At 40.3% G+C, this 12,077-nt stretch overlaps 1 protein-coding gene across 9 annotated transcripts in view; it reads right to left on the reverse strand.

Moving 5' to 3' along the window:
• The window catches only part of agap1 (ArfGAP with GTPase domain, ankyrin repeat and PH domain 1), a 179,805-nt gene that overhangs the window by 60,127 nt on the left and 107,601 nt on the right, over positions 1 to 12,077 (reverse strand). For 8 of the 9 annotated variants that reach the window (XM_026158520.1, XM_026158521.1, XM_026158522.1 and 5 more), the window contains 2 exons: positions 11,194 to 11,349; positions 9,567 to 9,659 (listed from right to left, as the gene is read on the reverse strand). In XM_026158520.1, the coding sequence (XP_026014305.1) occupies positions 9,567 to 9,659; positions 11,194 to 11,349 (249 nt within the window). The remainder of the gene's footprint in view (positions 1 to 9,566; positions 9,660 to 11,193; positions 11,350 to 12,077) is intronic. The other variant, XM_026158519.1, reaches the window with a different exon arrangement.

Raw genomic sequence — 12,077 nt, forward strand, 5'->3', positions numbered from 1 at the left:
GGGTGACGAGAAAGGGATCCCTTCTGTATCGTGGTGGCCATCTGATCCAGCCTGAGCAGCGTCTGCAGGTCATCTATCATCCTCTCAGACAAGAGGACAGAGTGTGAAATGTTCACTCCTCTAATCTCCAAGAAGACAAAAAGAGAAAATAAAGGAAAGGGGCCGATGCTGTCTGACTTACTCCAGGTAAATATCCTCTTTGTGGGAAGCAACTGAAAGCTCTTTGACCCCCTGCTGCAGGTCATAGTAGGTAGATCTTCTTCACAGTGGTTTAGAGTAGACTGGTGCCGTTTGTCACAGATTAGAAAACGAATCAGAAAATCCGGGTGGACTTTTCAAAGGCAGTCCAAAACTAAAGATCATGTCTTTATGGATGACTTGAAAGCGCAATCACTAGGTCCTGGAATTAGGCTCTTTTGAATGTAGGAACTTTTTTGCAGTTTTACTAATTGTTGAAGACAATGTTGCCTTTGAGTTCTTACAACTCAAATCTTTTTTCACCCTCCAAGATATGATGTGACACTGACAACTGTCACTTAAAGTGTAAACAACGACAAAACATCTAAACATCTGTGCTACCAAGATGGAAAATTAAACTGTAAGAACACAAAAAGTAATTTTGCTCTACCAACCACTGAACTTCGTGGCTCCCAATACTATAATTCCTGGAATTCCATATATCCATCGCCTTTGGTTTATCTGAACTTGGGCAGCAAGCTAATCAAAGATTTTTTAGAGATCCTTCTTTCAAGCTTCTCGCTTTCCAGTTCCTTCTGGGAAATTCCATAGCATTCCCAGACCAGAAAAGATATATAAACTCTTCAGCAGGTCGTGGGTTTACCCTGGGGTTTCTTCATATTTGGGCTTGCTTCTAAAACCACCAAAGGGAGCTATCCTAACTATAAACCTGAACTACCTTTCAACATTAACCACTGGCATTCTTATCTGGTAACTGTCTGCGGATGCTTAACCTCCAGGTATTTCCCCGAATGGCTTAGTCTGAACGTCGTCAGGGATTGGTTTTTAGAAAGTGTACAGCTAATGTGAGCATGCTAGCAGGTAGTCTTCCATTACTGTTCTCTTTGTCTCCTTCTCTCATCTTGCAATGTATTAATGTATTTCCGGTTTTCAAACTAAATATGAATCAAACATCACTCATTGATACCTGACAAAAACAAGCCCTTTTTGCTTTTTCTGACAAAAGGTTAAAAATGTGATAATAAAAGTCAAATTATTTATGATGGGTTTTGCTTGAGAATTGACCTACAGGGTGTTAAGTGCCTGCATTTAGCGTGGACAAGGTTTTTTTCTTGTGTTGAGAAAGGTTAATGTAATTATTTTTGGGCTTTTATTTGACAGTGAAAAGTGAAATAAAATAAGAAATGTGGGTGGGGAGGCTATTAATGACACCACATGGAGTTTACATCTTGTTACTTTGTTCCCACAGATTCGTCCACAGGTTGGTGTTTTTGCACTTAAAATTGATTGAATATTCATTTTTCAGCCAAGACCCTATTTATGATTATTTCTTCGCAAACTAAGGATTAAAATCAAATTAAACTGTGAGTGTTCTGGATGCAGAGTTATTAAGATTTATTTTCCATGATTAAAACAACAAATAAAGGAAACTGAACGGCCCTGGTGGAGCTCCAGTTCTTTTGATTCATTTCTTTCCATGTGGTTCTTGACCTGATCACTACAAAGGATGACAGGAATTTAAAAAAACAAGATTTGTTGCCTCGAAGTAAACAGTAAAAATCATTAAAAAACCACCACAGCAGAGGGAAAACCTCATAACTACCATCAAAACACACTGACAGCCACGCAGCAGCTTCAGGCTCCATGACAAGGTCACTGTTGATGAGGCAAGGACAGCGAAGGGCAAGCCCAGGGGAGCAAGACGCAGACCAGATCAAATAAAACACCACAGAAGAAGAGGGGGGCTGAAGAGGGGCTGATTTATCTGATAAGAGTTCTGGGTAATTAATTAGAAACTCAATTATCCAAACCTTACTTCAGCAGTCTCAATTCATTAGTGGATAAAAAACCTCGCCCCTCGCTCGGCTCGACGCTCGGTGAGAGACAGGATGTGAAGGAAACATGACTCCTCTTCCTCTGCGAGAACCCTTCAGGTCACCGCCGGGCACTTTTGTCCAGCTTTTCATCAAATAAGTGTAACAACACACCCAAACACACACACTTTCTCATACGGTGTGAAACAACAAAGCGACCACAGGGACACTTCCAGCGAGCTCAGAGCAACACCTCCGTGCCAAACAAAAACTCGGGATTGCTCCATGGAGACTGCCACGCAGCGGCGTAATGAGCACAGTCTAAAAATGCTCTTTGATTGACGCCTGTGTTCCTTGTTTTAATTATTTCTCAAACTAAAAAGGGAGAGACATCCCTCCAACACATCTTCCACCCACCGCCACCACCCCCCAAAAAATCTCATTTCCAGGGGTTAGTGTGCATGACAAAAATGTCATCATGGCCAAAATGGCTCCGAGCGGTGACAACCTTTCCCAGGGAAATGATATTTTTCCAATCCGGCGGAAGGCGGATCATGTCACCCTCGTTAAAGCCTTGATAGCAGGTCTTTAATATTCACCGTCTTAATTAGGGCTGCAGTTAATTTCATTAAATTCTTTGGCTGCTAAATGAAGCAGATTATGAGACATCTTTTATTGCAAAGCGTGAAATTACAGCCTGCCCGCTGCCAATGGCGGGGCGAAACTAATGAATTACAGGGTAAATAACACCCGAATTAACCATCCAATTTAACTCCTTACAAAGCGCCCAGCGCCGAGGGGGGACGAGTAGACTTGTCAAAACCACCCAGCCCCGTGCTCGTCTGCAACCCCGCGAGAGGCAATTACAAGCACGACACTAATCAGCTCCTCGCAGGAAGAAGGCGACAGCATCCAAAAGCCTTGAGACTTCAGACTCCAAGTGGAGCTCAGGAGGAGATGCAAAATGTTCATTTACAGGAGGAGGTCGTCTCGGTGGAGGTCAGGGAATCTATTAACAGTTCTTCTACAAAGCATCAGCGCTAAAGTAGGGATGTCGGACAGGTCAGAGATCTGTTTGGAGGTTGTAACATTTCTAGCTGCATACTTGGGGCTTAGTTTGAAGTCCTGGTTGGAGAGTTCTGAGGTCTAATATGAGTTTTACACATCTGTTTCCTCTAGGTGGGAAAACAAACAAGCCAGATATCTTAGGAAGTCTGGAAGACTCATCTGCAGATGTGCAAAAAGGTAATCTCAATCAGATAGATGAGGCAACCAACATGACAACAGAGTTACGATTAAAACTACAAAATGCAGCACAAAGGTCAAATACTGATAGACAGACTGCTGGGGAGAGGGATTTCTGTTTACAGGAAGCACATCAAGTAAATGGCAGTGAATCCGCATATTCAACTGACCGGAAGGTAGCTGGCATAAACATAAATGAACGCACAAAGAAAAATGCTATCTGTTGCTTCTAATTTTCTCTCTGAGAGATCATTTTAGATGTTAATACAGTCCACATCACAAATCTTTGTAGCTAGCAATGCAATGCAGAAAAAGAAGAAGCCCTGGGAGTTACAGTTAGTGAACATGTGGTCCTAACAGGCCGCTTTAGAGCCACTAGCAAAAGAACCATGCAAATTAACACATAGTAATTTGGGAATTCAGCTGAACAAATAATTACTTATTTATCAATTTATTATTTTTTTCAATATCTGTTCAGGCATTTTCCTTATTTTTTTTAATTTCACTTCATTTTACTTTCAGTTTGCTTTTTCTTTGCATGCCCTTATTGTTCCTTAATAACTAGATAAATGACAAAGTAAATAAATAAAGGAATATAAATAAATGTAAAGGCAAATTAAATTAGGATAATCAATTTATCAACTTTTAATTTACATTAATTATTTTGATGCATTTAATAGAGTGATTTTTTTATTATTATTTATTATTGATTATTGCACCTGCAGTCCTCCATACTTTCCTACCTGAAGTTTACATGAGTTTTTAAGCAAGGTAATTATCATACTGATGACAGAGGCCTGTGAAACTCATGAATAAAGTAAGATAAAAAGGATCCAGAGAAATATTCAAAAATCAATTAGATAAAGTTTTAAGAATTTTAAGTTTCTGTTTTGATTTTGGCAGTGTTTGTCCTCCCTATTTCTCAGGTGAGTTCAGTGAACCTTCCCAAAGTAAATAAAGGTTTACAGAAAAAAAGAGGGGAAAAAAAAAACCCAACAACGAGCACCTCTCCAGTGTGTCCGGTCCCAGAGGCTCGGCTGCTGTGTCGAAGGAAATTAATTTGTTAGATTGTTGGTTTTCAAAGCACCTCGGTCAGCCGCTTGACAGAGACATGAGCGAGCCTCTCCCTCTCTCTCCGGTAATTATCGGCTAATTAGTGGCGTGGAGCAGATGTCGGAGGAACCCTGCGCCGTCAACAGCCTCTGTAAACAAAGCTGGACGCATCCGCTCACTTCAAAAAAGAAGAAGAAGAAGAAGAAGAAAAACAAAAAAACGACCAATCGGGTATTGGTACAGCCAGCATTTCCTCTGTGGCTTCGAGTCGCAGTGGAGCATCTTCGCAGGAGGTTTCAGCTTCAACACCACATGTGTTTCCTGCTTTGGTTCATCGTGCAGGTGGCAGACGTGAATGTAATCCCTCAGAGAGTTCATTAGCATAAACATGTTCATTATTAAATCAAATATTCATTAGACAATGGTGAGCGGATGGATTGGAAAATTTCCAGGTTATAATACCACATTTGAACGCACCACTCTGGAGCTTCACTTGCATTTGCAAACATATTTAAGTGGTTTACTCCTCGGTGGTTTAAAGAAGTAAAGAAGTAGGAACAGTTTATATGTCCTCTTGTTCCGGCTTTAGACAGCAGCTCAATAACCCTTCTTGTCCTCACAAACAGCACCGCATGATAAAAGTGATGTCACTTCCGCTGGCACAAGCCGTACTTTCGTGTCATTACAGCCCGTCATGTAGCTCTCAGTTGTTGTAACCTCACACGCTTTACTGTTGCTGCCAAAGAGGTGTACGGAGATCATAAATAAATAAATAAATTGACTGATTAAAAAATAAAATAAAAGCAAAGCTGAAGTGATGCTGTCACCATCTTCCAATGTGGAAACAACAACATTATATTGTATAACAGGGACATAACACTTATGTGGCTTTGTATCACATTTAGACAGAGATCATGTTAGCAAGCAAGCTACGCTTAAGAAGCTAGCAGCTACAGTACACTTAAACATAGCAGGAAATTTGACTATCCAAGAAAAAACATGTTCAAAATGGGCAATATATTTGATTCATGGAGGGTTTGTTTAGTTTCAGGGATCAATTGCAACCCTGAGTTGTTTTTGTTTACGCTAATGCTAGCATGTCTGTTAAATGAAGCATTTTTAAGCTACGTCACATAACAACACCTCTGAGAGTATAAAACAGAAACCTAAACCTAAAGACCTCTGGTTGTATAGAAGAAAACAGCCCTCGTCTGCCTTGATCTCTGTCCTTTCCTGATCAGTTAAGGGGCTCAGTTTTTATTTTTAAGTTTTACTGAATAAAACATGATGTTCATTAATACATTTTAGTCTAAGTGTCAGAAAGGAGGATAAACTTCTAGAAAGGAAACCGAAGGTCTTAGAATTACTGTGTCCTGATTAACTGACTAATCACTGGATCAATCAGAAAAAAATGGGCCGGTTTTCTTTGTCTCATGAAACCAAACCAAGTGTCTTTACTTTTACTGACAGTCTTTGTGTCATTTTTTTACACTGAAAACCAGACAAGAAAAAGAAAAACTAGAGACAAACCTTCGCTGCTGTGAATGCTACTCATGACCAGCGTGTTTACGTGTTTGTGTGAATTTGTTTTGGCTAATAGTGTCAGAGTCGAGATCCACCCTGTTCTCATTACAGCCACAGTGACCTGGCCTCTGTCTCTGTGTGTGCGTGTATGTGTGTTGTCTTAATGAGCTCTGGACTCTCTTAACGAAGGCGTTCCCCTTTAAGAAGTGAACCGCCGTCACCTCGAGTTGTCGAGTGTCACGCTAAGAGTCGCTCTAATGAGATCAGGGCGGGCAACAAGTGGCTCAGACACACACACATTCAGGTACAACACATACACAGGTGACACTAATAAACTGGAAAGAAGAAGAAGGTGACTGGTGACAGTGCGAAGACAGCTACTACTCCAGAAATTCTACAGAAACTCTATAGAAGAAGACATTAAAGTCCCCCCCTCTTTCTGTTTGATTGACAGGGCAACAAACATAATAGAGGTTTATTCATTGAAACATTTATTATGAAGCTTCGATTTCAGATTTTCATTGTTTAGTGAGGACCTTGATGCTGCTTTTTAAGGCCAGCTGCCTTCTACCTCGACAGTACAATGTTAATCAGAGGCCAGTTTAGTGGTCATGAGATCAAGATGGGTTTTGCAGAAAGATTTCAGACTGAAAATGTCCCTGACAAATTTAATTTAAAGTAGGAAAAGTTATCACAGCCAGTGAAAGAGATGTTGTATAATTTTTACCAGCAATTTGAATGGTGTGAACTGCTTCTTTCTTAAAGATGAAGCTTAAACCTCCAAAAAAAAAAAAAAAAAAAAAAATGAAACTAAGCACCAGAAATTGCCCTTTCCCTAATGTCCACTAGGGGCTGGCTCCAAAACTGAGGCAATCACCATGTTCAAATATCTAACTCGACAGCACAAATAAACATTACAGCTTGTTACAAAAAATGTCTTGTATTCTATTCATAATGGCTGCAAAGGGGGTTAATTTTACTGTGTTTGGATTGTTGTGTGTAGTTTTGTAATAAATAGAATTACATCATCAGCATATAGTAATAGCTTATGCTCAGTCTGTACCTTTCAGGAGATTTTTAATGCAGTTATTCGTAGCATTTTAGTAAACAAGTTAATTACTAACAACTCACTAACTATCATCTGTTCCTGTGTCTATATAGTTTATGAATAGAGCTCGCTAATCAGGCATCAACATGGTCATAGTCATAATTGAGGTTTTATAAAGCAATGGGTGAATCCACACCTCTGGGTTATTAAGATAAAAGCTACTGTTTTGTTTTTTTTAATTTAGAAATGTTTTATTTTATTTTTTTTGTCATGAAAATTTGTAGAGTCAGCAAGGCGCCTTCTATGGGTAAAGATGCCAAATTTGAATAGTGGCTTCTACTAGTTACACACAATTTGCCAATTTTTGCACATTTCAGGTCAATAGATGGTAGTTTAATTTAATTTTGTTTTATTTTTAATTTCAGTGCAGTTTAATTTAATGTAGCCTGTTTATTTTCTCTTTTTATGAGCTTTTTTTAATACTGAACATTTCAAGGTGCAAGCAAATAAAATAAGTTTAGTAAAACACCTGGATGAGAAAATAATGGGTTCGTGCTTCGAGACTAAAAGGTGAGGGAGAGAGTCTCATTAAAAACAAGTGTGAGTACGATGCTAATGACACACACACACACACACACACACACACACACACACACACACACACACACACACACACAGATGCAGACACACATACAGAGAGTAAAATGGAGTGCAAATGGAGCGATAATGGGGAAAAGGTAGTTGAACCTTGAATGTGAAAAGCAGCCTCTTTCCTAACACACACACTGTGCATTTAAAACACACGCGGTGTAATGAGGCAGCAGGTCAGCGGTGTGTTGAGCCAGTGTCGACACTGAGGAGCAGGCAGGAGACGAGGCGAGAGCGGCCACAGGGAACCATCAAATCAATTAACGTCCACTTCCAAAAAATACAACAGGAGGAAGCTCTGCGCTCAGCCTCGCAGCGCCTCCTCCTCCTCTTCTCACTCTGCTCTGGAGGAGGCGGAGTCTGCGTCCAGCTTTATTAGCATGAATTTGGATAACGAACAGTGGTCCTCTGACTGTGAGGTTAGGATGTGAGGCGAACAGAAACATTTTTCACCTGATGAAATCTGTAGTTTCATGTGTTCACTACATGTTAATATTTCTGGATCGACATCAAGCATCCAGAAGAAATGAAATAATCTCAAAAAATCTCAATATTCAGATTTTAAATTTCTCTAATGCTTCGAGAGTTATTTTAGTTATTATTATTATTTATTTAAAATAAAAGGGTGCTGGCGACACCTTTTTATTTTTTTATTTCACCAAAAATTATACATTTATACATTTTCTCGCTGACACTTCAATTTTAATTTGAGTAAATTATCTTTTTTTCATGTTTTTGTTCCATAAATTTTTTTAATTTTGAACTGAATTGGAATTAAGTCAAGAGAATATAATTGTTTCCTAAATTTTTAAGATGCTTAAAAAAAGTTGACATAGTGAGAAAATCTCATTTGTTGTTAATCTTTGAGTTTTTGTTTTTTTAATTGAGTTTTTCCCTCACAGTATATAGCCACTATTATGTTTTAAACCAGTTATATGATCCTCTGATAGCACACACATAGTTAGTACTGTTATGATCTCAGATAATTACTGTAGAATAACGTCTTAGTGAGGATACTGGAAACACAACAGCTGATTGACATTAAAATACTGAAAAACCAGAGATAAGTAAAATAAATTTAATTTGGAATGAAGTAACCAGTGATTTAGCAGAAGTCATAATTCCCACATGACCTGAACACAGCATAGACTAAAGCAGCAGAATAATCTGTGTGAACGTAATGAGGTGCTCGTTTAAAAATGAAACCTGGCACGTTTCAGCTGAGCTCCATTTTCAGATGATTAACAACATAATGTAACGTCTTTCTGGCGCTCAAACAGCCCGCTGAGATCCACCGCTGCATTACCACCACAGAAGAAGAAAAAGAATAAGACGACGAAAATGCAATTGAAGCCACTGGGAGCTGAAGAGGGATTTTCACACGTTCTGCTGCAATTACTGTCGACGCCGCTGTGCGATCACAGCGGGCTCGTTTCTTAAACGCCGACCCCGAACACAAACAGCAGCCCCTCTCTCGCTCTCTCCTGTCGAGGCGGCGCCTAATCAGAGATGCGATTTGTTCATTAGGAGAGTACAAACGAGGCCGCGGCAGCGACTCGAGAGGCCACGATTAGAGCTCGCTAATTGCCTGATTTGCTCGTCAGGAGACCCCCTCCTCACTCTCTGCTGCTCCACACAAGGGGAGCTTGTTTGCAACAAATTAAGAGCCACTTCAGGTGCTCTCCTCGCTGTCGCAGCAGGGACGTTTCGCAGTGGAGACGGTCGCCTCTTTCCTCTCCTTCTTTCATTCCTTTAAAACGGCGCGATCAAGCAGCTCAGGAAGGAGAAGAAGTCCAGAGAAAAGGAAGCGGCTTTGAAGGGAGAAGAGAAGCGGGAGATGAATGGATGAACAGAGGGAGGGGAGGAAGAAACAGGAGTGACGGCGAATCCGTCCCTCTCCTTCTCCTAATGATCTGGTTGGAGGACCCAGGAGAGCCCCTCACTCTAATTGATGTCAAGTGTGTGATTTCACTGTTAATCAAGGCCGAAGCTTCAAACACACAGAGCGAGCGAGCAGAGTAGACAGGAAGTCTCACCTGTTTGATGGGGATGGCTCGCCCGCTGCCGATGCTGTCGGCTCGAGCCTCCAGGCCCTTCTTGTCCTTGTCCGCCTCGTTCGCCTTTCTCGACTGTGGAGAAGACCAGATAAGAAGAGTTAGTATCAACACATCAGGCAAAAACCACAACATATCAGTTTAGTAAAAGTCAACAGCTACTGCAGACATGTCTGATATGTAGAGTGATTAAATCATCTTTAGTCAAGAAAACTCTAAAAAATCCTGGAAGAGTTCAAAGAGAAGGGACTAACTGATGATTCAGTTACTAAAAATATACTGATTCCAGTTGACTGATTATTCATTTAACATGTCATCAAACAACAAAGGCCAACTTGGGCTTAGACATAAAAGTACCAAAAGCTGCTACTCGATGTCCACTAGAAGCTGGCTCAAAAAGCCAGTCAGTCCCCATAGACTCACATATTAAAATGCCCAACTTTACACCCAAAATATATGATGGCTGTAAAAGCCAGCTACAGAAACTGTTTTGATCTCAAAAAATATATTTCCCCCATCATACAGGATAGGGGGTGAATTTCTTTACAACTTACCTGTTTAAATTGTATTAAGTTGAATTAAAGTGTTTTTTATTAGGTGCAGCTGTAGCTGCAAAGCTTTACCTCAGATAGCTGGAGTCCCTGAAACTGGACTGTGTTTGAACTGATTGAAATTTTATAATAAACAGCATCACATCATCAGCATACAGTGACAGTTTACTTTCAGTCTGTGACTTTGCTCTTTCAGTTCGTGCTCAGTAAAATGTGGAAGATATTCACACCAGCTATTTTCCAACAGCTGATGAATCTCATGTGCTCAAACTGGAAGCTCTGAAAGATTTTACAGTAGGAAAGAAAAAAAGAATGAAAGAGCGACTTTTTTACACGACTTTAGGGAGTTTTAAAACATGTAAACATGATCATTTATAAGGTCAAGAGGACGTAAAGTTCTTTCTCAATACCACAGACAAAGAAAAAGAAAAGCCATTTGTGCATCAAGCCATCAAGTCACCACGCAAAGCAGTTTGGTTAATCTACAGGTGCTTCCAAGCCTCACGGGTTTATCATGAAAATGTAACAATCAAATGCTTGGGAGGAACAAGAGAGTAGACACACGCACACGTTTCACATTTGATGTCAGAGAAAATAATACTCTTTTGTGACTTTTATACTTTATAGCAGAAGTCATAAAACAACTTTGGATGCAGTCTATGATAATCTTATGCTATATAAAACTAAAACAATTTAGCTTTAACAAAAGACTATGACTAAAACTAACACTAAATTAGCTGTTACAGTTAACATTGCAAAACTGAAACGGGCAGCAAACTGCAATCGTGCTTTATTAAAACTATTTCTGGGACTCCCATATAGCGAAAAATCAGGTATTTCAAAACTGTTCTTGGATTTAAAATCAGGCGTAATAATGAGAACATTGAGTGGGAACGTTTGAACCTGGACAGATTCCTAATATTTAGTCTCTTTTTATAAATTTACACGCAAAAGCTTTGTGATAGATTAGAAATGATGTCCATAACTACAAAACCGGAAGTCTGGTGCAATATTTTTTTCCGTGGCTTCTGTGGGCTGCGTGTTTGATGGCGACTCACGGTGAAGAGGTTGGAGCGGCGTTTAGACTGCTTGCGGACGGGTGTTGGCGTGTTGGTGGTCTGCGGGACGTCGATACGGAGCTCCTTCTGGCTGGTGCTCGGTGTTGACGGCACAGATGACGAGTAGTCGCTCAAACTGCCGCCACCATTACTCGTCTGAAAGGACGGAGGAGCAGAAAAGCAGGAAAAGATCAAAGGAGAGAGAAGGAAGCAGAGTCATATTGTTTTAGGGTGAAATCTGAGAGTGTTTTGAAAATGGGGGGTCATGGCTAAGGTGCAGTTTCCTGGAGTACTTGACAGTAATCAGACAGAGCTGAGAAAGCACAGAGGGCCGTCTGTAAGGACAGCGGAGAGATAAACGCCACTCTCTTGGGGGACGCGGGAGCTGAGCGATGGCTTTTTAATGAGAAATCGATGCAGGACTGAAGGATGAGGATCGAAGTGTTTAACGGCCTGAAGCTCGAGCTGCACACAGTGTGGTTCAGGCAGATGTTGGAGCAGTTTGTTTGTTGTTCATGTTCTCCAGGAATGTGTTTGATTTTTGATATAGGCGTCTTTGCTAAAAGCTATGAACACTGAGTGCAAATGTCTCTTTATTTCAGAAAAATCTGATTGGTTTAATTGATCATTTAGACTAAAGGTCCACTGAGGATTTTTTTTCCAGAGCTTTCAGCTTCATCTCACCATGCTTCAGCAGAGATAGGCTGTGATTTACTGCCAAGACCAAGATTTTATTGCCCTTAGTATCTAGTTAAATCAATTCATTCACAACAACAGTCTCCTCAAGCCAGAGGAAACCCCAACAGTTAATGGCCCACTTTCAGCAAAAACTTAGTGACGGTGGAAAGGAAAAACTCCATTTTAACAAGAAGAAACCTCCAGCA

Source organism: Astatotilapia calliptera, chromosome 23 (assembly GCF_900246225.1).
Source record: "Astatotilapia calliptera chromosome 23, fAstCal1.2, whole genome shotgun sequence".
In the NCBI taxonomy this organism is placed as follows: Eukaryota; Metazoa; Chordata; class Actinopteri; order Cichliformes; family Cichlidae; genus Astatotilapia; species Astatotilapia calliptera.